This window comes from Aspergillus caelatus, assembly GCF_009193585.1.
Source record: "Aspergillus caelatus strain CBS 763.97 unplaced genomic scaffold BDV27scaffold_206, whole genome shotgun sequence".
NCBI classification, from domain to species: Eukaryota; Fungi; Ascomycota; class Eurotiomycetes; order Eurotiales; family Aspergillaceae; genus Aspergillus; species Aspergillus caelatus.
Genome location: NW_022475469.1, coordinates 20,078 through 44,534, shown reverse-complemented (window position 1 = coordinate 44,534; position 24,457 = coordinate 20,078). Strand labels below are relative to the sequence as shown.

General features: G+C 47.6%; 10 protein-coding genes across 10 annotated transcripts in view; 6 read left to right on the top strand and 4 right to left on the bottom strand.

The window, feature by feature from the left end:
• Nucleotides 1-377: 377 nt before the first annotated feature.
• Nucleotides 378-3,488, bottom strand: BDV27DRAFT_167737 (chitin synthase-domain-containing protein; the record flags this gene model as incomplete). The annotated part of the gene is made up of 9 exons (XM_032074572.1): nt 378-515; nt 568-1,207; nt 1,273-1,456; nt 1,513-1,695; nt 1,745-2,408; nt 2,461-2,822; nt 2,869-3,161; nt 3,312-3,316; nt 3,396-3,488. 9 exons carry the CDS (start codon nt 3,486-3,488, stop codon nt 378-380), a joined length of 2,562 nt encoding a protein of 853 aa, XP_031923663.1.
• A 711-nt stretch (nt 3,489-4,199) lies between these two features.
• Nucleotides 4,200-5,556, top strand: BDV27DRAFT_148574 (uncharacterized protein; the record flags this gene model as incomplete). Its single annotated transcript, XM_032070935.1, has 5 exons — nt 4,200-4,376; nt 4,433-4,605; nt 4,706-4,817; nt 4,898-5,401; nt 5,458-5,556. The coding sequence occupies 5 exons, from the start codon at nt 4,200-4,202 to the stop codon at nt 5,554-5,556; spliced, it is 1,065 nt and encodes a 354-aa protein (XP_031923662.1).
• A 1,107-nt stretch (nt 5,557-6,663) lies between these two features.
• Nucleotides 6,664-8,674, top strand: BDV27DRAFT_167735 (uncharacterized protein; the record flags this gene model as incomplete). Its single annotated transcript, XM_032074571.1, has 5 exons — nt 6,664-6,888; nt 6,927-7,868; nt 7,932-8,047; nt 8,087-8,325; nt 8,370-8,674. 5 exons carry the CDS (start codon nt 6,664-6,666, stop codon nt 8,645-8,647), a joined length of 1,800 nt encoding a protein of 599 aa, XP_031923661.1. The 3' UTR covers nt 8,648-8,674.
• Nucleotides 8,675-9,352: 678 nt separating this feature from the next.
• Nucleotides 9,353-11,320, top strand: BDV27DRAFT_167733 (MFS transporter). The gene is made up of 4 exons (XM_032074570.1): nt 9,353-9,670; nt 9,736-9,922; nt 9,985-10,481; nt 10,580-11,320. The coding sequence occupies exons 1-4, from the start codon at nt 9,368-9,370 to the stop codon at nt 11,267-11,269; spliced, it is 1,677 nt and encodes a 558-aa protein (XP_031923660.1). The 5' UTR covers nt 9,353-9,367; the 3' UTR covers nt 11,270-11,320.
• A 22-nt stretch (nt 11,321-11,342) lies between these two features.
• On the bottom strand, nt 11,343-13,469 carry BDV27DRAFT_134289 (Fig1 domain-containing protein). Its single transcript, XM_032068274.1, has 4 exons — nt 12,788-13,469; nt 12,657-12,725; nt 12,274-12,601; nt 11,343-12,207 (listed from the first exon to the last, which is right to left on the bottom strand). Exons 1-4 carry the CDS (start codon nt 12,816-12,818, stop codon nt 11,829-11,831), a joined length of 807 nt encoding a protein of 268 aa, XP_031923659.1. The 5' UTR covers nt 12,819-13,469; the 3' UTR covers nt 11,343-11,828.
• A 301-nt stretch (nt 13,470-13,770) lies between these two features.
• On the bottom strand, nt 13,771-16,674 carry BDV27DRAFT_134286 (putative exonuclease). Its single transcript, XM_032068273.1, has 3 exons — nt 16,364-16,674; nt 16,155-16,302; nt 13,771-16,101 (listed from the first exon to the last, which is right to left on the bottom strand). Exons 1-3 carry the CDS (start codon nt 16,374-16,376, stop codon nt 14,022-14,024), a joined length of 2,241 nt encoding a protein of 746 aa, XP_031923658.1. The 5' UTR covers nt 16,377-16,674; the 3' UTR covers nt 13,771-14,021.
• Nucleotides 16,675-16,794: 120 nt separating this feature from the next.
• On the top strand, nt 16,795-17,702 carry BDV27DRAFT_38918 (translation machinery-associated protein 16). Its single transcript, XM_032076504.1, has 3 exons — nt 16,795-17,052; nt 17,110-17,194; nt 17,268-17,702. The coding sequence occupies exons 1-3, from the start codon at nt 16,884-16,886 to the stop codon at nt 17,548-17,550; spliced, it is 537 nt and encodes a 178-aa protein (XP_031923657.1). The 5' UTR covers nt 16,795-16,883; the 3' UTR covers nt 17,551-17,702.
• Nucleotides 17,703-18,417: 715 nt separating this feature from the next.
• Nucleotides 18,418-20,105, top strand: BDV27DRAFT_134284 (MAM33 family protein). The gene is made up of 5 exons (XM_032068272.1): nt 18,418-18,661; nt 18,805-18,926; nt 18,987-19,045; nt 19,137-19,669; nt 19,727-20,105. The coding sequence occupies exons 1-5, from the start codon at nt 18,469-18,471 to the stop codon at nt 19,750-19,752; spliced, it is 933 nt and encodes a 310-aa protein (XP_031923656.1). The 5' UTR covers nt 18,418-18,468; the 3' UTR covers nt 19,753-20,105.
• Nucleotides 20,098-22,028, bottom strand: BDV27DRAFT_134283 (DNA primase subunit PRI1). The gene is made up of 3 exons (XM_032068271.1): nt 21,754-22,028; nt 21,503-21,700; nt 20,098-21,445 (listed from the first exon to the last, which is right to left on the bottom strand). Exons 1-3 carry the CDS (start codon nt 21,996-21,998, stop codon nt 20,311-20,313), a joined length of 1,578 nt encoding a protein of 525 aa, XP_031923655.1. The 5' UTR covers nt 21,999-22,028; the 3' UTR covers nt 20,098-20,310.
• A 1,544-nt stretch (nt 22,029-23,572) lies between these two features.
• Nucleotides 23,573-24,457, top strand: part of cspA (putative cell surface protein) — a 2,889-nt gene continuing 2,004 nt past the window's right edge. Inside the window, exon 1 of the mRNA XM_032076503.1 lies at nt 23,573-24,457. Coding sequence (XP_031923654.1) covers nt 23,676-24,457 — 782 coding nt within the window. The 5' untranslated portion in view covers nt 23,573-23,675.

Sequence of the window (24,457 nt, the reverse complement as noted above, 5' to 3'; positions counted from 1 at the left end):
GTGGCTTCAAAAGATTGATGACATGCATCAACACTATTCCACAAATATATAATGTTTGCTACGCTTCGCTTCGCTGCGCAATAAAAACCAACTCCCTAGGGCAAGAGACTATCTTATGTCAAATCAGATAGTCGGGTCACAAATCAACCTTGACGCAGAAGACTTAATTATTATTATTATTATTATTATTATTATTCGTCTTCTTCTTCTTCTTCTTCTTCACATTCGCCCTTTATCTGAAGAAAAGGGTACAACTTTCCTCTAAATATCAACGAAGCTGGCGATAGCCAAATCCACCCTTACTATTATATATGCATACATAACCAGGACAATACCAATTAGCTCTAAATGGCACTATCCCCTGCTCAACATCCAGATCAACGTCTCGAAAAACAGCACAAAACACCAGTCTTGCCCAAAAACCATAAAGCGCCTATAAACCGGAAAACCGATAATGCGGAGGTAACCCAAAGAATGATCTTGAAATACCAGGCCGTACGACCTGTCGAAGAAGTCTAGCAGTTCTCGTCAGCTCATATGCCTCACAGCAGGTTATAATCAGCATACCGTCAAACAAAGATTCCTGATACCCTCATTGTTGATACAAAGTGCCAAGAACGAGTTACTCAAGACCCATAGTAACACGAGATTGGTCCGAAAGCGCTTATACGAGTCATCCATGTTGGCGTCCTCCTTCTCCTCGGGCGGTTGCCACGGGGAAAGAGCCCGTCTGACGGTGAACTCAAATTGAGTATCGATATCTGCTTGTGGTTTGTCTAGCTCTTCAACGAAGTTCGTCTTTGCATCGGCCTTTTTCGTCTGGGCTGATGGGAGTGAGCCCGCTTGGTCGGACCCCTTGGTGCCCCAGGATACGTCGTGCCAGTTGCAGAAGGCGTAGACCATCAAGACGTTGATTGATGAGGGCATTCCTAGAAAATAGGCCCATGAGGATGTGAGCATGTGCCATGGGTCAAGGTAGAGGATGCTGGATAGGAAATAGATTCCATATGTCGAAACTAATGCGATCAGCACAAGTCCGCTGGTGGAAGTGAAGAAAGATCCGATGAAACCTCCGACCCCGTCGTCCAAATTGAGGTCCAGATTCCCGCCGCTGAATGCCTGCGCTACAAGATAAAATGATAGAACGAGGATGTAGAGCTGGACGATAGAGAAGTAGATAAAGGATAATGTATATGCGACTTTCGAACTAGTGATCTACTGTTAGTCTCTCAACTAAAGTTCCATAGCATGAAATAATGCGCAAGTTCTTACCCCTTCGGTCGATTTCCAAGAGCAAGGATATATTGGAGCATGAGGAAGACAAGGTAAGTGATCTTGACGAAGTTGTTAACGACAGGAGTCGCGTCATTCCCAAATGGCCAGCCCTTGTTTTTGTTTGTTGCGCTTGGAGTCCCTACAATATCCATAATGACCGAATTGGTCAGCCAGTAGGATGCTGCAGCAAGTTAGCCCTCATTATACTGTCAAAAGTCCATAGTCAATACAACTTACCGAGGGAAAACCAGGTCATGATGAGCTGGCAGATGTTGTAAAGTAACTGGACGTGAAAAGCAACCAAACGAAGGAGGTTGTGTCCGCTCTTATAGATGCGATTGAAATGCATGACTGAATATAAACTTGCCGCGAAGGAGCCATTAAGCCAGCGTCGTCTTTGGCTCAGAAATTCTGCGGCGCCTATCAAAATCAGCACTCGCGCATTTGGCATCAGACTGCATTGCCTTACCTTCTGGTACGTCTGTTTCCCCTTTGGAAGCTTTCACGTATGTTAACGTCCATCTAGAGCCCGCCTTCGCAACGAGCTCAAAACAGAGAATGCGATCCTCAGCCAGGAACATATTCTTCTTGAATATATTCATTCCTTCGATTCCTTTTTTGCCTAGCTTTTGAGACAACGTATGATCCCCATGGAAGTACTGCTCTAAAGGCCGACCCATTATAGCTCGGTACCGGTAAGCAGAGAATGCGCCTGGTAGAACACTAACATAGCCAAACGCGCTTTCCAAAGGCTTGTCTAAGATATTGGAGATTTTGTATTCAAAGTTCTGTGCAGCCACTAGAGGATTCAAGAGCTTCTCCCAGCGTTCGCCTAGCAGGGCATGAATCTCACCACATGCTCCTCCAAGGTTTTTATTATTGTAAAATGCCTCCCAAAGAGCAAGTAGAGATTTATGTCCTGGCTTTGTGCCGGCGTCGATCAAGATAACGACTTCAGGGTTCAGGAGTCTGCCGAACGCATTGAAGAGCCATCGGTGTGAGTTGATCTTTTTGCTATTTTTCTGCTTGAGGCAAAATATCGTCTGGACCGGTGGCAGAGTGGTTGGCTCATCGCCATGAGGACGAATCAACTGTTGTGATGGCGTGATTGATAGTTGAGTTGTGTATTCAAACTAATAATCATCAATCAGCAAAAGACGAAGAGTACAATTGGGAGCAACGAACAATATGAGCAACAGTCTCTCTGCCATCTACATCGTGCTTCATGATTCCATCCTGGTAGACACCAACAGTGGCCAGGACGTCAAGCGTGTTCTTATCACAAGGATCAATGCCATCGAAGACAAGACAAACGACAATTTTCTGCCAGGCTGGCCCTCCTTTATTCCAGAATTCTGTTTTCTTGAGATTAACGATGTCCCGAATATTTTGCATCACGCCGTGCAGGGTCCGCGCCGTGAGCACTTTATCCTCGTTGTAGTAGGTAATGGCGATAAGTAATTCTGTAGACCTGTTATACATGGACGGCCGTAGGTTGTATCCATTGCGTAGGGTGAACTCGTCAGGGTCGCAAGTAGCTGCTGTATCTGTAATCTGTTAGCTTCCTCATACTACTTTGACATGGGTGCTTACATCTAAGATGTGTGAACTCTTCCGTGAATCCTTCTCCAGCGTCACGATATTTTGGTTGGATAGCGTTCCGGATAGCGCTGGGTACTGGATAATCTACGCTCAGGACGCTGCCTTGGACCAAATTAATCCTTCGGGTAGGGTATCGACGAAGGGCACTGGGCGCTGGAGTTTGTCGCTGTCGCCATGAGTCCGGTGTTGAAGCATCATCTGAGTGTGTGAAGGTAGGAGATGAGGTAAACGGATCTCTGCTTATTGACTGAGGACTTCGTGGATGACTCGACTGCCTCTTCGTACTAGGACTTCGTAGAGAAAGCCGTTCTGGAGGCTCATGGCTGAACGGTTGCGATTCAGGCTCATAGGCAGGATAGGGAGGGCCCAAAGGAATAGAATGTAGTAAAGACTCTGCGTGTTCACCGTGATATAGTCGGTCTTCACGATCATACCTTTCCTGAGAAACAATTGAGTGTCAGAAGGTAGCCGCATCTTCGAGCAGACCCAAACCATATCTTTTTGTGGTTGAGACTCACATTAGGCGAGCGACCTTTCCCCAGTGGCGGACTATTCTCAGTAGATACTTGGGAATATACCGATTGATCTGATTGCCCAAACTGGTTATCCATGATTTTACCGTTCTAGAGTGAAGTAGCCGGCAAGTCTGAGTATCATCAAATTACACAGGCTCTAGAGTTTTCCTATATCACTAGCCCTAGTTTACAAGGAGACACGTTAGGTAAGAAGGCAAATACTCTACGAAACAATAGCTTCCAACATGCGCGCCCAGTGGACCACTAACTTCAAGGCTACTGATAATTCATGAGCAATGGTACTGTTGTTTTTAGGGTTTGGGCCAACGGCACTGTGGGGCCGCCATGGGAATCATTCTGGAAGCAGATAAAAATAGCCGGCGATACTCTTCATTTTCCGAGCGCCGGCTTTTCCACCACTTTAGACCGAGAGATGAAGAACCAAAAGAAGAAAAAAAAAAAAAAAATCTCTGTGCACGCCGGGTGAAACTGGTCGCGACTTAGTTCCCCGAGCGCAGCTTCAGTTTCTCGGAACAAGCGAGATTGGTGCAATAACAGAGACAGTTTGGTCATGGAAATTTGCTGTCAGCTCGGCGTTAGATGTTATATGTGCTTCGTATTCATCTATGTAAACCGTTAATACGAGAATCATTGTTCAAGATCATAAGTACAGACTCTTGACCCTACCAAACCAAGAAGCAGACCAAGAAACCTATTACGATTGTCCGGACTTGACACTTTAGCCCCAGAATTCTCCTTGTCACAAGCACCCGGCATATTTCCGATTGACTTGGCTAAATAGCGGGAATGGATCTACATATACGACTCGATCAAGAGAGGGGAGCATATACAGAAAAAGACACTGTCTCTGGCCATATCTTCCTTCGTAACAGGTCACCGGTCAATATCTCAACCATCACAGTCAAGTTGTCTGGGATAGCAACGTCCCGACTAAGTTCTGGGAAATATATCGAGTCCCATCAGGTACGTCTACCGAGATTCAACAGCGATGGTCGTTTCTTAACACTCCTCATCTGCAGTTATTCCAAAGGTTTCAAAATGTTTTTCCACCTCATAAGATGCCGGATATGCTCGTTTCTAAAACCCTAACTGTCGGCTCTGGGACGCACATCTTTCCTTTCTCCCTCACGGTAGGTTTCACGACTTCAAACAACATGCCAATATCGGGTTCTTTTACTCATACACGTTTCGCGTTTCTTTTAGTTTCCTTCAACATCGGAGTGCCATAAAATCAGTTTAGATGAGATCAAACCAAACCCATCTTGCACGGGGTTTCTATATCGGAAGAACAGAACCCACCATCTTCTACGAAGGCTTCCACCCTCGACTGGAGACACTCTATCGGCTTGGGAGGTCAGGTACTTTCTGGACGTGGCCGTAACAAAGACTGGTCTCTTAAAGGGAGTGGAGAAATTAGTTGAGTAGCCTGGATCTATGGAAAAAGCACATTGACAAATCATACTAACCACTCTGTTACTTGGCAGACTCGCAATATCCTTTTCTATCCCGTGCATGACTTTAACCTTCCAAAAACTATCCTTGGAAGGAGGTGTCTTCTCTCCATCAACCATGATTCTGTTATCTCGGGCAGCCCGCTAGCATATCAGGTTGACGTCGAACTTCTGAACGGACAGTGCTTACTTCTGGGCTATCCCATCCCATTGAAGATTAAGCTTACAAAGATCGGGGACAGAGACTGCTTTGTATGGTTGAATGACTTCCAGACCATGCTTGTGGGATCAACGGAGACACATGCATCTGGGCTTGTCGAGAAGGACACACAGTTCCAGGTCATACAAACCATGTCAAACATCCATCATGTTGTCTGCCATGATGGGGCTTCAAATGGGACTGAATTATCCATTGGGGATAGTCTCTGGAACAAGCATCGACTACCAATCGCGCTCACGCCATCGTTTGAAACTTGCAATATCAGCCAATCATATAAACTCGAAGTTAGACTCGGTCTACAAAGCGGTTACTCTAAGGTAGGGAAAATTATGTCTTATCTCGAATTGTGCTAACGTTTCATACAATTAAATAGTTCAGGACGACGATATTGGAGTTTAGTTTCCCCGTTTATCTCACGCCTCCACCGATGGATCCCGACCCGTATGAGGCGAAATGTGCTAAGCTGTTCTAGTATACTTTTTTCTTATGTATATTATATCTGTTTTTGGATGATTGTTTTAAGCTGCGCTTCCCATGCCACGGAAAATGTTCTATGAGATAACCCCCCAATCGCATACTCCAAAGAGTTACCGTTCTTGTTTCATGACGGTGCCTAGTTATTCACTTAATTTAAGCATATAATTATACCAATCATCCTTGTAAGACTAAATAGCTGGATCTCGCCCACGGGTCAGTAAGTGCCAGTTTTATCTTTTTGACTGTTCTCTTAGAAATCATTTTTGCGTATTTTTTATATTTGAGCTTATAGGGCTTGCATTAGACCCATAAGACCTATAAGCGTTACTGGGACATGTTCCTGGCAGTGTATTTGAGGGTTTCAGCAATTGATCGTTGAGTCCAAGAACGGTCAATCATGTCTCTGGCAGGCTATGTAGAACATGATCTAGTTTTGCTGTATATAGAAGGCCTTCAATATACACCTTACATTAACAATCGTATAGAGCAGTGTACCTTGTCCCCACTTAGTTGACTACTTTACGGAGTATCACCATCTGGACCATTGCTTCCATCCCATTGTTATTCAATTGAATTCAGTTTATTATCTGATCTGTGCGCAGCCGCAGAGCAACCATGGGATTTCAATCAAAAAAGCATGGCAGCCATCCAATGGTCTTCAGGATGAAAGTATCCACTTTCTCGCATCGTCAGTTTATTTCATTGCACGATGATAGAATAATGTTATTGGCCCAGGAGGCCTTATACATTATAGAAACAATGAGACCCATAGCTCCACCCATGCTTCAAACATCCAATCCCTGAGCTGGCTATCATATTAGTTGCAGTGCGGCAAATTGGTTAGATGTGAGTAAGTATACATGGAATCACCCGGACATAGTCTGTGTAACTTTGGCCGCTGATTCTTAACTCTTGATACCTGTCTAGATATGTTTATAAAGGGCTTGGTTTACTCGTTTAGAGGCACCTTTGATCCCTTGTGGGTTGTCGTCATCCCTCCCTTGCTAGATTGACACATAATTGGTTGCTCTTCAAGTCTTGCTCTGAACATTCGCAGTATCATTCTCTCAGCTTGGCTCTCAGTTTTGGTAACCTAGGTACCATGGCGCAGAATCTTTCTTCTCTTGTGAAGCCTAAGGTGGTTGGCATCTATGGAATCCCACGTGCAGGAAAGACAACCTTGTTGAACCAGCTCAGAATGACCCTCGGCGAAGACGACTTCATGTACTTCGGGGGCAGCGATGAGATTGGTAAGCTCGTTCATGGAGGTATAACATGGTTCAAAAAGTTGGATGACAGGGACCGTCAGGACTTTCGTGAACTAGCTGTGAAATGTATCAAACACAACTGTAAGCACATGATAAGGTCGGTGTGGCCACAGGCCACCTCATATTCTGGAACGAAGGGGAGGATTCTGGATCGGCTGTGCATACGCAGAGCGAATTGGATACGTATACTCATATCATCTACCTTGATACCCCCCCGGAGGAGATCGTCAAACGCCGTCTCAATGATTCTGGAAGAGATCGCTCGCACGTCTCAAAATCCCATGTGCAATGCTGGGTGGAAGCAGAGAAGCGAGTGCTTCGCGACCTGTGCTACCGCAATAATATTCTTTTCTGTGCCGTGTCTCCGAGCATGATCCCCAAAAATGTTGAGCGCCTTCTCTCTGATTTCAATGAACATGACGAACAGCACAACCTTTTTGATGCCCTCAGCGTGCTTGATAGCATCCCTGCCATACAAAGTGGTACTTTGAAAGTGATGATTGTACTCGATGCCAACCGTACGTTGACCTCACAAGACACTGGCGCCCTGTTTTGGAAGAAGATTATTCCACGCCTAGAATATGCAAATGGGGGGCGACCAAAGACACCGGCACAGGTTGTATTCGAGAGTCCTTTGGCCTACACATACAATGCCTTCCGAGAGGTCACTCTTCTTCATGAAGAAAGGCTCCACGACCATGAATATGATTCTGTTTGCAAAGCTGTTGCCTTGTCAGTGACTATGGACGAGGAGTTTATGACTCTTTTACGTCGCATCGCGGAGCAGAAGCACGTCGCTGCAGTAGTCGTGACTTGTGGCATGGCTCAGATCTGGAAATATGTGTTAGAATTGGAAGGTTTGCTAGACAAGGTTACTGTCATTGGAGGTGGTCGTATCAGCGATGGTTTCGTTGTGGCCCCAGAGCTGAAAGAGGCTTTGGTTGACCATTTGAAGAACCAACACCATCTTGGAGTTTTGGCTTTTGGAGATAGTCCTCTTGACCTGAAAATGCTCTCTAGAGCCGACAAGGCCTTTGTTGTTATAGAGGACGAAGCAAGTAGAAGCCGGTCTATGGATTAAGCCTTGAAAAACGCCATTGAGAATGATGGATTGAAGGCGAAGCAATGTCTTCGGCCGAATCATGTATCTCCTCGCCTAACCACGGCGATTCTTCCTGAATTGAAACTTCTCGACCCTCATTTTGTTGATTCCCTCCTGTCAGGCTGCGGTGAGCCCACCAAATTGAATGTCATCAGTGTCGATAAATTGAACCCAGGAGCCGTCAAAATTCTGATGACGCCCATGAGAGATATGAGTGTTCAAGGACCACGTTTGAGTAAGGCACACCGTGACGTGGGCTGGTATTTAGCAGCAACCTTCCTCCCAGAGCTCATTGGAGTTGAGGATATCGCTATACCCCATGTCCAGGGCCACATGGCTACTGGCCATCAACTCTGGGGGGAGGACAAAATTCTGATAGTAGCGTTAATGAGGGGTGGGGAGCCCATGGCATCCGGGGTCAACAGGGCATTAAACTAGCCCTGTTCGTTCATGCTAGTCAGCCCACCGATCCTCAACACGACCCTCTGAACGACAGGTTTGCTACCATTCTCGTTGACTCGGTAGTTAATAGCGGGCGGACTATCCTGGACTTTGACATGCAAGCTGAATGTGTTTCTGGTGGAATATTGACTGCTACTCTTGCAGAATATACCAATCTCCAATTCATAACCCTACGTATTTCGGAGAACAAGTACAAGGGAACAGGAGCTACTGACACCGGAAACCGACTTTTCAACACTCTTCATCTGCCATGATTCTTCTTTGATTCGTTTGTCTGTGTTGACTTATTAGTATCTTTGAACTCTTATGTACTCTGTTGATTTCACATTAGTTAAACAAGTTGATAGCAATTTCATTTTCTAGGGCTTTTGTAACTGTGCTTCCGATATCTCCTTCCCCAGAGCCATTGAGAATAGAGATCGTCGCACTAATTCTACTAGGTAGAATTATGTAGAAAGTCATAAATACGTTACTCATCAGCTATTTAACCGGAAAGCTGTCAGGGCTTTAGGGTTTGTTGATTGTTAATATTGCTTGGTAAGCCTTCATTGCTAAGGGCGTTGAGAGCATTTATAATCGCCATATACGACATTCTTCCAAGCATTTGGTCTAGGCACAATGTGGGGAATAACAAGGACCCACGATGACCATCTCAGCCGGTATTGTGTATGATTCAGTAGGATTCTAAATGGTTTCACACGAGTCGTGACATCAATTTGACATCTGTCGTCCGGTTCCATCCGCCTCGACTATGACGTCTCTCGGAATTACGGAATTACGGCTATACACCCAGTACCATTGCCAATATACGCGCCAAATGAGCATGCTCAAAAGCTTAAAAAAAATCTTAAAAACAATATGACTCTTCAATAATTGCCACCAATTAAATATATAAGCTCATTATGGCAGATCTCCACAGGGAGGAATCAGGATGCGAGCACCAACACCAGGGCTGAATCGGACGAGCCCTAAACATGGAGACCATCCGCGATTCGACCTTTGGCAAGCTAGTGCGCGTCTTTACTGGGAATCGGTTACTACGATACCCAGAGGAAATTGATCCGTCTCTTTGGACAGAATGTTTGAAGCCGGAACCCAGCGTCGAAGATGAAGAAGCAGCGACGTTGGCGGACACCGAGGAGGACACCTTCGGTCTATACGCCGTCATGTCACAGGCGTCACGAGCTTCGCGCCGTCTGAATTCCATAGCTTCAACCGCCGGCGTCAATAGAGGAACACCGCTCCTGGTGGACTGGCGTGGACCAGATGATCCTGAGGTACATATACATACTTGCTTCGTTGGACCCGATTCCCCACCATTCAAATACTAACACGCATGTAGAATCCTCAGAATTGGAGCACAACCAAAAAGTTCCTTGTAAGTTGCCAGATCTGGCTGTTGACTTTTGCCATCTACATCGGATCTGCGATCTATACCCCGGGGATTGAAGGTGTTTCGGAACAATTCGGTGTGAGTAGAGTTGCCGCAACACTTGGATTAACGCTCTTCGTGCTGGGATATGGCCTAGGTACGCACTAATTCATAAACTAACTATAAACGCAACAATCAGCACACTAACAATTCCATCAGGTCCAATGGTCTGGTCCCCTCTCTCGGAACTACCAACCGTAGGCCGAAACCCTACATACATCCTCACCCTCGTTGTCTTCGTCTTTTTCCAGTTCGCCGTCATCTACGCAAAGAACTTCGGCATGCTCCTGGCATTCCGATTCCTAACCGGCTTTATCGGCTCCCCAGCCCTTGCAACCGGCGGAGCATCCATGGGAGATATGTGGAACCCGAAAGTGCGCGACTACATGATCGCTATTTGGGGCTGTTTCGCCATCTCAGCACCCGTCCTGGGCCCTCTAGTCGGCGGGTTCGCTTCTTCCGCAAAAGGATGGACTTGGACGATCTGGCAGCTGCTCTGGGCTAGTGGGTTCACTCTGGTCCTACTTTTCTTCTTCCTCCCGGAAACCTTCACGCCCAATATCCTGTGGCGACGAGCACGCCGCGTACGCAAGATCACGGGGAATTCGAACTACAAGTGCGAAGCGGAAATCGAACTGAGCCATGTCAGACCTAAGGTAAGTAACAGCAACACCTATCACCTATCACCTACCACCTACCACTTACCACCCTCAACCCAAACCCTAACAACAACCTCCTAACGAAAACCAAATAGGACGTCCTCTTCGAAGCCGCCATCCGCCCATTCCAACTCTGCTTCCTTGAACCAATCGTCTTCTTCCTAAACCTCTACATCTCCCTAATCTACGGCATCCTATACATCTGGTTCGAAGCCTTCCCGATCGTCTTCAGCGAAATCCACGGCTTCAACGCGGGCCAAACAGGCCTCGCCTTCCTCGGCATCCTAATCGGAGCATTCCTCACAATAATGGGCTACTTCTACTGGAAAGCAAAGTACCAGTCTCGACACTTCGACAAGAACTGGAACATCGCACCCGAGCACCAACTCCCACCGGCCTGCGTGGGGGCGTTCGCACTCCCGATTTCGCTGTTCTGGTTTGGATGGACGGGGAATTTCCAAAGCGTGCATTGGATTGTGCCGATTCTTGCGTCGGTGGTGTTTTCGGTGGGGGGTTGTTTGATCTTTAATGGGATCTTTTGTTATCAGGCTCATGCGTATCCGAAGTATGCGGCGTCGGTGTTGGCGGGGAATGATTTTATGAGGTCGTCGTTTGGGGCTGGGTTTCCCTTGTTTGCCACGGCTATGTTTCATAATCTTGGGGTTGGCTGGGCGTGTACGCTGCTCGGCTGCTTGACTGTGTTGTTTGTGCCGTATCCCTTTATTTTGTTGCGATTTGGGAGGAGGTTGAGGATGGCGAGTAAATATGCCAGGCATGATATCTAATTTGTCTCGGTTTGAATGTATGTATATACATATACTGGTTTACGAATTTTGGATGCGATGAATTGTAGTCCATGATGAATATAATTCTTTCATGTCGGTAGCAGCAGCCAATCTATATGCGAGCTGGTGTATTATGACCATAGAAAACAAAAAGGCGTTCAAATCAATCGGTCAATCATTGACAAATCCAAATAAGGTGTTCCACGTAAAAAAGAAAATCCAAATCCCAGGGTCCCATCGCAACCATCCCATCCCAATTCAATAACTAAAAGGAAAACCGTCTCTTATACATGGCGTAAACCATCAACGGACAAAGTGCAAACAGGGCGAATGTACAGGTAGATCGATCAGCGGGGGGAACTGTCTCGTGAGGGGTGTGATAGGGGCGTTGATTGATTTTGTTCATTATCATCGTGATTTCAGAATTCAATGTCGTATTAGTCGTGTGTCGTTCGTGCCGTCAGAAAGCGCGTCATGTATGAGGTCGAAAATAAAGGAAACGAAGAGGCAAAAAGAAACAAAAGTTGAGACCGAGTGTGTCCCTCCCGTATCTCGTAGATTATTCTTCATCCGTCAACTGCCGTATCAGCTTGATGCTGAGAATCATCACCAACAGGCCTATCGTCGTCACCACCATCAGGCCAAATCCAAACCATCCGAGAACCATCGCGGAGCTGCCAACTCCACTCTTGACACTCCCATTGCCCATGTCTTGGGCAATGGTGCTCGCCGCGACGGATGCCGTGTGCTGCCATAGTACCGAAACCAGCACAAAAACGGATGCCACGAAAATTAAAGCCAATGCTGCCTGGGATACGGGTCGTGAAGGGAATGGCTTCACCTCACGCTCAGAGCCGGTCGAGTCCATTTCTTCGTGCCATCCAGGGAAAGTTGCCAGAAGGATGAAGCAGAAAAATGCGAGAATCACAGCAACGATTCTATAAAAGTCAGCTGACCTAGCCATGGATACATATAGAATCACCAAAGAGTGCTGGGAAACATACAAGAGATACGGGAACACCACGGCATCCTTAAATGTCGATGCTACCCAAATCAGGTTCAGCGGGTCTTGGTCAACAGTAACGACCTCAGCCAGGGCTGTGGCATTCGAATTGCATATGTAGGCGCCTCCTGATGGCGATACGCAGATTCCGAAGTACCCTACACGGACTTCCATCTCCGCCCCTCCAACGATGTTCGCTGTTGCTTGCACGACGCCGGGGTCCACTTGCGCAAGGTTAAAGACGGGATCGTAGCGTTGGTAATAGAGAGAGATCAAGAATATGCTGGGCATTTGTGGGGAGGATGACGAGCATCCGGCCAATAAGAGGGCTAATATTGTCAGTTGCATTCCAGAGGTGATAGCATGGCATGGGAGGCAGCTTACAGAGAAGAATAATGGTCACTGCAATGATTATCATAAGCACGTGATGGTAACCGATCATGGGAATGAAACCTATAATCATAGACAATCAGTATACACAAACAGCAATCGTTTCGACAACAAGGGCTACATACGGGCCATCTTAGTCTTAAAGTCGGACGCCATGTTGACCGGTCAAGTCTCAGCCAGGTTTATACCACTTAATTGCTTCACACCGTAGTCTGTATGACTCTCTTCTCGGGACCCCGAGAAGGAGTGTTCGAAGAGCGCTTCTTTGCGCACTATGTCAGTGAGTGCTGGCTAGTCCCGCAACCCGATTGAGCTGTTTTATTGTGCGATAGTCTCAGTTGTCAGTCCAAGCTGTGGAACTCTATGTCTGATGAAGGTGATCGACGAATGTCGGAAGGTTCTGCAAGTCTTGACGTGGGTATGGAATGTGGGTTTGAGGGCACGAGCTCGACAAACGACCCCCTTGACGAATGGAATACGTCGGCGGAATCCAAGAAATGTATGTCTGCTTTGCGTCGCGGCGCTCACGAGACCTGGACGGTATACAAGAGATGTGTCAGATAGTTGAATTAAAAATCCGATAAAGCTATGCCCCGATCTGGGGTTCGAATACAACGACTTAGTGCCAAAAAGAGGCAAAGCTGAGTACAAGGAATGGAGAGGGGAGAAAGAGGGAAGGGGAGAATTGGGGAGAGAGATCGTAGCTAGCCAAATCCACTCTTGCAATGAATGCCTGCCTCCCGAATTTTTTCTCTTTTTTTCCCACACAACGAGCGAGAGTTGAGGTAACTGGTGACGATGGTGACGATAATGTGGTGGCTGGGAATGAAGAGTATACTCCCAATGGAGGAGGCTGGGCATCACCTTTTGTTTACACCCGCTGGTTTCCCGGTAACCAGGACTCACCGCCTACTGTTCCTGAGGGACCCACGAGGCCCCATTGGGTCTGATCCACCCCACCGATGGCGCTACGATCGATCAGGGACCAGGGATTGGACCAGGCACGACTTTAGTCTTGGCCCCGCACGGCTTATCAGCCCTAATCCCTTATGGAGTATGGTCCCTTTCAGCCTGCAGCATTTACGTCTCATTGTGGGTTCTGTTCAGGTTTCATGCGGACGATCAATGCAAAATAGACTAAAAATTACTCAAAGTGTCCCGACGTCGATCGTCTATGTCCAATATTGCCCTAGGTAGGGTATACACGACCAAAGATAATATAGAATAATGCGATACCTCAAAAAACACCGTTTATCTCATCCAGATAAAACCCAACAGGATAATAACAATGCCAAGAAACGCCAACACACCAAAGTTTATGCCGTTTTGTATGGAGTTGGCAATGCATACTGTCCAGAATCACTTGTTTGTGTATGAAAATCGCTTGAGGTTGAATGCGACAGGTGTCCGGGGATGACCAGTTTCGTCACCATCGACATCCTCTTCTTCACTATCGGGAACAATCATGTCTTCACTACCTTGAGCAATAGGACATGCGGCAGGAGTTGGGTTTGCCTTAGACGTGCTTGCACCGATGTTACTGCCCAGGGCACTTGACGTTGAAAGAGAAGGGGTGAAGTTCAGAGATCGTGACCGGGCCAGCGCGGTCTGGCCGAGACGTTGCAAAGGTGTCAAGCGTTGCCGCCTCGAAGGACTCCGGGCCACCCCAGCTTTCACTCTAGAGGGCGATCTAGAGATAAGCGGGCGATGAACTTGAGAATCTTTTGTTTGCGAGGTATCCACGTTAGGGCTGGTATTCCCTTCTGCAGCTTGGAAAGTAAACTTAGACAACAGAGAAGTGTTTTGTTTGGTAATATGATAGTCAAGCACCTGACGAAACACTTCAGGATTGGAGTCCTCGCTAACGGAAGCTTTACTTGGCGTTTCAGCACTGTCCTGTGGCTCTTCTGCAAGGACTTTCTGCTCCACAATTGCCGAATCTTCCGGCATGGTAAGTGTCGTTGATGGAGCCGTTTCTTTATGGTCGCCTTCGCGAGGCTCATTTCGCGTTTGAGCCCTGTCCTTGCAGGGGTCCGCAGTCTCTGACGAACCTGCAATTTGTGTCATGATGTCCTCGGCTACTTCATCTGAAAATACATCCACAGCTGACTTCCGCGCTTTCTTGCTGCGCGTCACCTTTGCACCGCTTGGGCTTGAAACATTCGCGGAGTTAGCAAAGAAACGGCTGCGGCAATCTGGAAGACTTGGAAGGCTGGCCTCGTCCGTCTCAGAACAAAGTCGCTGCCGCTTGGTGGGCTGCAAGGTAGATGCTCTAGAGGCATGGGCCAAAAAAGTGTTCCGCTCCACACTCCTAACCAGTGGACTCGATAGCCTATTCACAGTAGCGGAGCGGGCGAGGCCCGGCTGGGGCGTAACAGGGCTGCTCTCCCAGGACCGATTGGCATGTCGTTCCAGTAGCCTTTGCTGGCTGGGGGAGGGGGAGAGGCTATTTGGATCCAACTCAGCTAAAGGAGTCCGTTTCGGAGTAAAGAATGAACTGATGGGCTTGTTTGGCTTCAGTTCGGCGGATGAACCAAGCGTCTGGCGACGTTGGATGCCGTGCATGAGCTTACCCGGGGGTGCAGGCCTCAAGACAAGTGGTTCTTTTGTTGTGGGATCCAAGTCACCACGGGCGACTCCCAATGCAAGCTCAGGCTCCACATCACCGCCAATGTACGGCAACTTTTCCAGGTTCACATCATCCTCTGGTGGAGTCAAAGTAACGAGCTTTCCAGCTCGGGGGCAAAATACTCTCTGGTAAAGGAAGGTGAGCTCTGCTTGTTTGAAATTTTCCAGATAGTTCGTGGGAACATGATACTGGCCCTCAAATTGAAGCATCCGTAGTGTTTTCTCAACATTCCTGTATTTGCGAATACACCGATAGGCAGTTTTCAAACCCAGCCTTGCAATATTGGGTAGGTAATCACATCCGCTGAGGATACACATGCGTCTAAAGTCAGCATCAGTCCATCCTATAAGACTGACTTCGCGACAAGCTGTAAAATCTGCTCGGTTAATCTCAATACAGTCGCCATGCTGATCTAGTTTGGACAGCAACCTTTTGGCACCGAACACCAGCAAATCAGAGTCTTCTGATATGATACCATTGATAATGCCCTGGCGCTCAAGGTATACGAGTTGTGCATCTGCCTCATAAGGAGCCACCACATACTGAACATTCATCTTTTTCAGTTCGTCGATCAATTGACGAGCCATTAAAGGGGTCACATCCACCGCTTTCTGGAATTCTTGATAAGCTTCTGCTGTCCTTCCCTTCCGCTGCAGTTCCAACCCAAGGGTTTTGCTTTCCTGACGCCGCTGGTGCCGATCAGACTCGGTACCGGCTTTACTCGGTAGATTGTCACCGTCGAAGATGAGATATGGTGTCACTCCAAAATAAAGCAACATGCGGACCCGGTTGAGCACGAAATCGACATGTCTACAGTCACGTTAGCACCTATCTCGAAGAATATTCCATACAAAACTACATACTTGGTCGTTGGCCGGTCCAAGACTAAGTCCACCGCGCAGGCGACCGTACCACGATGCAACCATCCATATGCGTCGACCCCAAGGGTTTGTCCGCTAAACTTTTTCAGATGACATGGTTTTTGAATTGACTTGAGAAGACCATGGAGCCCTAGCTATCCAGTCAATCTTCTTTGAGCACTCCAAAAAAGACAAAGTGAAGCTGGGCATACCTTTAATGCCCATTGTGGAAACCTTCGAAAGTCGAGCTGCTCCTCGTCAGGTTGTCAAATTGAACATCCAAAACGGGTAACAGCTCTGACAGTCGATGGTTAGGACTCGAGAGGCGCGGCGGGCACGAGAACCATGGGGAGAAACTTTCCTAGAAATAGAAGTTGGAAGGCAATCAACCACCTTGGCGGGTCATTGAGTTATGTATGACCTAGACAACGAGATTGGAATGTAAGTTGACTGCCAGTGTCAACCCTCCGACGCGCAACAGAAACGCGATAGGCCGATGCATACAGAGGAAGCTGTGATTGGCCGGACGCTGGCGGCGTTTGCCTCTACCGTCACCGCCTTATCATTCTGCCGAACGATAAGGATCGCGGAGAGATTACGGGAAAAAAAAAAAAAAAAGAAAGAAAGAAAAAAGAAAAAGGTTCTAGATTACAACTTACTGTGCGCCGCATATCACATTATACTGCCTACTTCCTTCCTTAATTCTAATAGGAGGTTCTTTAAAGTCGCACAATGCCGAAGTCTTTACAGAAGGTCCATAAGCATATCGCTAAAAAGCGAGGGGTAGTTGACGCACTCCATGAGAACAGCAGAGATGCGAAGAGATTGCGCCGCGCAGGCATTAGAGACGATCGGGTTGCTCGTGTCTCTGCCACCCTGGCCCGCGGACGGCAGTCATACAGTAAGCTCTAAAAAGGATCCTCTGTTTTTGATCGGACTTTTCTAATATTTTTCCTAGTTGACCGGATCGTATACTTCCACGAGAATGTCCCGGAGGATGCAGGCGTTTTCTCGGATAGTGACATGATGAATTTAATTGTTAGGTAAGTTGAAGCAGGAAACTGTCCCTTTAGCGATTATTCGATGTTGCATGCACATTAACACTTCCGGGCATAGATACATCAACCGAAGCGTTCCTGAGATCGAGCAATTACAGAGCGAGCGGCGGAAAGGTCGACCCCCAAGCAAACGGGAGGAGAATCTCCTACAGCGAACAGACGCAGAGAATAAGGAGTTTAAGACCGGTTTCTGGCTGCCCGATCTTGGTCAGGAAGATGTACTCAAGGCTCTTGCCTCATGGAACGGAGATTGGTCCGGACTCAGCAGCATGAAGTTCATTCGCTTGACCAAGGATGGTGGGAAGCAGTCTTCGGCTTTTCCTCCTAAAGGGATGTCGTGATCTTTTGTTATGGTTTTGTTTTGGGACCGCATCGCTCGCATTGGTTTTGGCACATAATGGCGTTGACGACCGTATATACCAGCATCTTGATGTTCGTTAGTATGTTTCGAGGTTTGGCTTCAAAAGCACATTCAACAAAATCGTCTGCTATGCATCTGTAACGGTATTTCGCATCCCAGTCGGGTTATTACCTATCGTATGAAAGAGTAAACAAAATAACGGCAACGGGACGATCAGCTTCTCATCAGAAACACCGGCAGTGATTAACTCCAACGCCTTCTGCAGTGATGCTGACTCTCAAATGTGTTATGTCTGTCGGCCAAAGCTGTAGTTTCGATCTAACTTATGCCAAATCTTAAGATCGACACTTTCTACTCTTTCTCATGATATAACCTCATTAAACTCCGAGGTCTCCCCCATCCTTGGGGCATACCTCATTAGACTTATTCAGTTGATCTTCTCTTTCTGTTATCTTACTAGTATTTGTAATCGCTTTGGGATATTCTTTTACTTGGTAGCAACCACCAGTTGTAAAACCGACGGTAATGTCACAAAATATATTTCTACGTTTCTAGGTGTTGCACTTGGCGAGTGGTGGTATATCGCCTGCAGATGAATGCAGGCAGGAAGAGCATAATATATCGTCGAAATTGCTACCAGTTGCCCAAGGTGTTATAACTTTAAATAATTCTGAGTTCAATGGACATTACTAGTATACAGTATAGGTCAATAGGTCACTGCTATTCAAGTTGGGGACGGGAAAGTATGAATGCCTCAGGCTGACAAGTCGAGAGCTCCCGAGCTTGTTCTTGGCAGCGGTAACATCATCAGTTTCCTGTTCGTCACCTCCAAACTTTCATTAAAATTCTCCCCCCCAACCCAACATCCTTTGCATCCATCTAAACCTCACAATTCATCATGTTGTCGCTACGCACCATCGCCCGTTCTGTGCCTCGCACTATCTCCCGCACCATTGTCACCTCTTCCCGCTCTGCTCTCTTCCGACCTGTCCCGACGACTGCTCCTAAAAATGTCATTCTGCAATCTGCTCTGAAGCCCTCTTACGCTGCTTTCTCGACTTCTAGCGTATTCAAGCAGTCTCAAGCTGAAGGTAAGACGAATTTGAATGCATAATCCATCCAAAATCTGGTGGCCGAATTACAAGGAAAAAGAAGAAAGAAAACCTCTCAAGACTTGTGGCATGATGTGATACCCGTTTCTCTCGATTGCGCTGACAACGACTTCCATCTGCAGGCGACTTTGAGCTTGCTGCCAAGCTTGAGGATGAATTGAAGCATGAGAAGGCTTCCGGTCTTGAGGATCTGGATTCCTCCGTCCAGAACATCCAGTACGTTCTTCAGAACAACTCCTGGGAGGTATGTGCACCGAATCAAATGTTTTCGCATTAACAACGGCTGATTTATGTCTGCTTGCAGGTTAAGGACGTCCCCGGTGACCAGGAAGTTGTGTTGACGAAGAAATTCGGCAATGAGGAGTAAGTCTTGGATCTCCACTTCCCATCGCCTCTTTCTATACTCCAATCCTTCCCATCCTTGTACCCTGCTCTAATGAATTCCTTAAAACAGGATTCGTCTCACCTTCACCGTTGCAGACCTTCAGAACTTGAGCGAACAAGAGGAATTCGATGACCAGGCTTTGAGTGACGAGCTGGATTTTGAGGCCGGCCACCAGCCCGTTAACAGGGGTACCAATGGCAACGTTGCCCAGCACTCTGAGGATCGGGTTGCTCCAGCTGATCGCGAACTGGATGAGTTGGACCGTGACCTGGAGCCCAGCTTCCCTGCTCGCGTCAACATCACCGTAGAGAAGCCAAGCAACGGCGCTTTGTTGATTCAAACTGTTGCCCAGGATGGTCTCTTCCAGATCGAAGAGGTCTCCTACTTCTCTAAGTCTGACTTGGCACATGCCCAGACCGCTGAGAAGGACTGGGCTAGACAGAGCCTCTACGCTGGACCTCCCTTCGAGAACCTCGATGAGGATCTCCAAACCTTCTTGGAGCGTTACCTCGAGGAGAGAGGTATCAACGCAGAGCTCGCCAACATGATTCCTGACTACATCCAGGTGAAGGAGCAGAAGGAATACGTTCGCTGGCTTGAGAGTAAGTTACCGCAACCTGTGAGAGATTAGTATTCATATCTAACAGTGGAACTTTTAGACGTCAAGAACTTCATCTCCGCTTAAATGCGGATCAATGATGCATTAGTGTGTCTATAAAGATGCATCGGTTAAATCCCTACTCATAATTCTAATCCTACCTTTCTCGACTTTTCTTCTCGTGATCTTTTAGTGAGGGAGTTTATCATCACTTCCTGTCATGTTAGCTTGACGTCTGTTCATGCAAGTCGCCTATGACCATATTTGCTAGGCAGTGTGCACGTGTATCGATATAGAAACGAATCCAGCATCTAAATGTATTATATTAAAAACTGCATACCAAAACGCCCTCGTGTTTGTACTGAGTTACAGTATGGAATTATGATTCTTAAGATTACCTAAGTTTAGAAGTGTTAAGTACCACCAATTCTAGAATGATAGTTGCATGGTCACCATTCATATACCTGATTAGTAGATTGTTAGGTGAATATGTAATCATCATGCCTATGTCTTTAAGTAATCCTGTGACAACACCAAAACGCCTCATGCATCCTAACCCTGCCTTAAGCATGTATACTCCAAAACCGCTCGAAAAGTACAAAGAATTCTAGGTAGAAGACCAATAGGCATTATATGCAAAGGGTTTCAAAACTCCATGCTTTCAGTCTTCACCTCCGTCATATCTTCGTTTCGCTCACGCTTCCCACCGCGTTCCTCCTTGAGAAGACCGGCAATGAACGAGCGGAAATAATCAACATATGGCTTGAGACTCGTTTTCTCGTAATCCTGGAGTTTGCGGCTTCCTCTCACATCAGAGTCATTGGGCATGCTTCCCTCCCCGTCTACAGCGTCTGTGCCTGTGCCGTTACTGGGGTTCTCTGCATCATACGCATCAATCTCCCCCAATAGTTGTGTGACCGTGGGAACTGAAAGAGGGTCAAATTGCTCCGCCTTTCGAGCATCAATGGGAACACAGACGCGGCCGGTGCCAGGATGTATGACGAACGGGCTCTTGAGCAAGTGAATCATCTTTTTACTGACTTCAGAATCGAGGCGTGGATAAGTGTACTCCAATACAATATCCTGCTTCGCGTCACGTAATGTAGAAGTGTTCAGAGTGCTGCTCTTCCCCGTCTTTGCGAGGGAGTCAATGTCGGCCCATTTGCTCGTGCTGGAGCGGTCTGGTGATGACTCCCATTTCTTGCGTAATGCATCATTTAAGGTCTTGTCGGGAAGTAGCGCCAGGAGGCGTTGTGCCTGCTCCGAGCTGACAAAAGTATCCTGGTCTACCAAGGTAGTCTGGGCGAAGTAAGGCTTCAGGATTTCCAGACTACGAGACATATGCGGATGCAGCGGACGCTTCAGATTGACACGCTTGCCGCTCTGGGTCCCTCCTCGCACGAGATCTAGATATCCTGCAATGGCCCGTCGCCGATCATCGGGAAGGTTGCGAGCACGGGGATCACAGACCCAGGCGTGGGCACCACGACGGCCAGAGTAAACCCATAAGATGTGTTGGAACCCAAAATCGTCCCGCAACGCCGTGTCGACAACCTTCATAGCCATGGTCACAAATGTCCAGCATTTTCCACAGATATTCGCCTTTTCACAACAGGATCGGATGTCGTCATAATCTGTCAAGTCGATATCGAACACTAACTCCTTAGAAACTGGCTTCATCTGACCCCCTCGTAGAGTTTTCCGATCGCGGGGGTTTGTATTGTAGACGGGGCCGATTTCAAAACGAGACGGGTTCATGCGTAGGATGTCTTTACGGAAGCTGGGAGGATGTCAGTGATGTGTCTTTTCCAGAGGCTGTCTGAGTTCGCTCACTTACAGATCTGCTGTCGCATAGGATTGATATCGCAGGTAGGCGTCATTCTGCAGGGTAAGCGCGAACTCACGGTTTCCAAAGTCTGGGGAAGGAACAATCCCGTGGTTCAGCCACTGGAAAAGGTAACGAAATGGAAAAAGCCGTTGATAGAAGGCAAGCATAGTATCTGTGTCTACGTGAGCGGGTTGCGGTGCAGAGGAACTGTACAACTATCGTTAGGCTGATTCTCTATCTATCGAGTGACTGGTGCTTACTCCACTGCATCTCGATTAGCAGAGCTCTCATTCCTCCTTTCTGGAGCACTAGATGCAGGAAATTCATCGTCATCGTCATCATCAAATAGTAGGTCTGCAAGTTTGTCTTTCGTATCGTTTCCAGTCGCTTCGGACTCCTTATCTTCGGGGACACTGGGTGTTGCATCTGTTGGAGGAGCATCTGGAAGGACTTCCTCATCATTGCGATGACTAGGGAACTCCTCAGGAGACACAAAGTGAGGCATTTTTGTGTTTTGGATGCAGTCTGTTCGTTGAACTTGTCTCCGTATAGTGGAGTATACTGAATATCGTATTGGGTCATTAACGCGACTGGACGCGCGCCGGACGCGCTTCCGTCCCCAAAGCCCTAAAACCTAAGCCCTAAGTGGAACAGCAACCTGGTCACATGATAGTGGGCTAGCCCAAGCAAGCACGTGCCGTCGACCTAGACCTAACCGGAAACGGCCATTAGTATACTACCTCCGGGATACACGGCTCAGCGACTACAACGTTCTATTTTAATCACGCTAATGCTTCTCCATAAAGACGCAATGCTCTCTGTATCCACGCCTGAGCCTCAGGGGCCCTCGATTGCCGTTTGCGGCAACTCGCGAGTCGTATCCCTCTCGATCAACTTCTATGGATGACGACTACATTCATCGCAAATCCTGAAGACTACCCACTTGAGGAGAATCCTACAAAAATCAATCAACGTATCACGTTATTTACTTGTGCTCAACCTTCAAATATTCTGAATCCGGCTTTTCAGAAGATATTAGTGTCGTCATGCTCGAGGATTGATTCCAGCTGTGATCGCGCAATATCTTTTAGTTGTCGTCATTGACTTGGTATGCAGAGATGAAGTCTACGAAGCATGTAAAATTCTGCGCATTCTTCATGATTTGGTGGGACTGCTTCGATTCTGTACTGGCTTCCTTCGCTACGGCTTTCCTTTTTGCGCCTTGTGCCATGTGCACAACGTGAACTTCACGCTTACTGTAAGCTTGCAGAACTTCCCTATACCCGGGCTCCACATTCCAGTGGCGCTTTTCTCGATTTTGCAGAGTTCCGCGAATCTGAAGCTCTTGGGCAATGACTGATGGCGCCACCAGACTGGCGTCATTGAGTTACAAGCCAGTGACCACAGATAGGGAAGATCTCTTGTTGGCCAGTCTTGTGAACTGTTGACTGTCGTTTTTGAATGACTTCATAATTCAGTTTGGCCACAATTATCTATGAACCCCAGGAACAAACATGTCACAGGCCATCTAGCCATTTTTACTCAAGGAACAAAACTGTATCTACATGTTCCTTGAAGATTCGATCGCCGGATCGAGCTAGCATCTGTAGCCTCTCTTGAAGACACTCGGCTGAAGTGATGACACCACGACTTCCTCCATAGTACATCCAATATCCCATCTCTTTTCCCGCAACCTCCGAAGACTTATTAGGGCATGTGGGTTCCTCACCTGGATACGATACCACGTAGCACCCACCTCCAAACTTTATTGAAGATTTTGAGTCTTATCCACATACCACCCATTGCTTGTTCCACTAATCGACATGCTAGCGGACCATGGCTCGTTATATCCCAGTTATACACTGCAGGCCAATGGGCCGTATGTGTCAAGGAATCAAGATTTGCTTCTCCTCTTGAACCAGGCACCATATCTTGCTGCAAATCGATACTACTGTGCCATTGTAGCTATCAATGAGCATCCGCACGGAAACGGCAAAAGACGCCGCCGTTATGGAGATATAAGTTCACGCCTTCTCTCTCCAGAAACGACTTCTTTCTCTCTCAGCACGCTTGTATCGAGCTTGTAAAAGTCGCTCGCTCTTCTTTCATTCGTTTAATTCCAACTAGTCGTCTTTGTTTGTGCTTTTGGTATCTGCTTTGGATAGGCCGATCATCCTTCGAGATGGTTAAGGGAACTATCGCTCTGCTGGCTCTGGCTGGCCCAGCACTCGCTGGTGTTATCCAGAACCGAGGTGTGGATCATGGGGCTCCGGCTACAATTGATCTGCCACCTCAGAAGGAGCCTCCTCAATGGACTGAGGCTCCCAACACGGCTCCTGGCCCTACTGGGTCTCACAAGGAGCCGCCTCACAACACGGAGCCTACTCCCGAGAAGCCTACTGAGAAGCCTTCCAATAAGGAGTCCAGCAAGACGGAGCCTCCCCACAAGGAGCCTACCCATGAGAAGCCTACCAACACGGAGCCTGCTCACACTAAGCCTCCCAACACCGAGCCTCCTCACACCAAGCCTCCCAACACCGAGCCTACTCATGAGAAGCCTCCCAACACCGAGCCTCCTCACACCAAGCCTCCTAATACGGAGCCTACTCATGTGAAGCCTCCCAACACGGAGCCTCCGCACACCAAGCCTTCTCAGCATACTGAGCCGCCTCATAACACGGAGCCTCCGCACACCAAGCCCTCTCTGCACACCGAGCCTCCCCACAACACGCAGCCCATCACGGAGATCACCAAGACAACCACCTTTGTTACTACTGAGCGCCCTGTCACCTCTACTGTTGTCACCTCTGGCACTAAGACTCTCACCGTACCCATCACTCAGACTAACGTCATTACGGTCACTACCACATTCTGTGAGTCGTCAACCTTGCCTGTGATTCCTGTGACTACTGGCACTGGTGTTCCTGTCCCACCAGGACCGGTGCCTACTACCTCTATTCCTGG

Bases quoted from the DNA above. Each gene is read 5' to 3' on its own strand.
- BDV27DRAFT_134284 (XM_032068272.1), top strand. From the start codon at position 18,469: ATGTTGTCGCTACGCACCATCGCCCGTTCTGTGCCTCGCACTATCTCC. The intron at 18,662-18,804 runs GTAAGACGAATT...TTCCATCTGCAG, and splicing joins CAAGCAGTCTCAAGCTGAAG to GCGACTTTGAGCTTGCTGCC. The intron at 19,670-19,726 runs GTAAGTTACCGC...TGGAACTTTTAG, and splicing joins ATACGTTCGCTGGCTTGAGA to ACGTCAAGAACTTCATCTCC.
- BDV27DRAFT_38918 (XM_032076504.1), top strand. From the start codon at position 16,884: ATGCCGAAGTCTTTACAGAAGGTCCATAAGCATATCGCTAAAAAGCGA. The intron at 17,053-17,109 runs GTAAGCTCTAAA...TATTTTTCCTAG, and splicing joins CCGCGGACGGCAGTCATACA to TTGACCGGATCGTATACTTC. The intron at 17,195-17,267 runs GTAAGTTGAAGC...TTCCGGGCATAG, and splicing joins ATGATGAATTTAATTGTTAG to ATACATCAACCGAAGCGTTC.
- BDV27DRAFT_134289 (XM_032068274.1), bottom strand. From the start codon at position 12,818: ATGGCGTCCGACTTTAAGACTAAGATGGCCC. The intron at 12,726-12,787 runs GTATGTAGCCCT...CTATGATTATAG, and splicing joins CTTTAAGACTAAGATGGCCC to GTTTCATTCCCATGATCGGT. The intron at 12,602-12,656 runs GTAAGCTGCCTC...TGACAATATTAG, and splicing joins AGTGACCATTATTCTTCTCT to CCCTCTTATTGGCCGGATGC.
- BDV27DRAFT_134283 (XM_032068271.1), bottom strand. From the start codon at position 21,998: ATGCCTCACTTTGTGTCTCCTGAGGAGTTCCCTAGTCATCGCAATGAT. The intron at 21,701-21,753 runs GTAAGCACCAGT...ATAGTTGTACAG, and splicing joins GCTAATCGAGATGCAGTGGA to TTCCTCTGCACCGCAACCCG. The intron at 21,446-21,502 runs GTAAGTGAGCGA...ACATCCTCCCAG, and splicing joins TCCTATGCGACAGCAGATCT to CTTCCGTAAAGACATCCTAC.
- BDV27DRAFT_167733 (XM_032074570.1), top strand. From the start codon at position 9,368: ATGGAGACCATCCGCGATTCGACCTTTGGCAAGCTAGTGCGCGTCTTT. The intron at 9,671-9,735 runs GTACATATACAT...ACACGCATGTAG, and splicing joins GTGGACCAGATGATCCTGAG to AATCCTCAGAATTGGAGCAC. The intron at 9,923-9,984 runs GTACGCACTAAT...CAATTCCATCAG, and splicing joins CGTGCTGGGATATGGCCTAG to GTCCAATGGTCTGGTCCCCT.
- BDV27DRAFT_134286 (XM_032068273.1), bottom strand. The intron at 16,102-16,154 runs GTATGTAGTTTT...ACGTGACTGTAG, and splicing joins TTGGACCGGCCAACGACCAA to ACATGTCGATTTCGTGCTCA.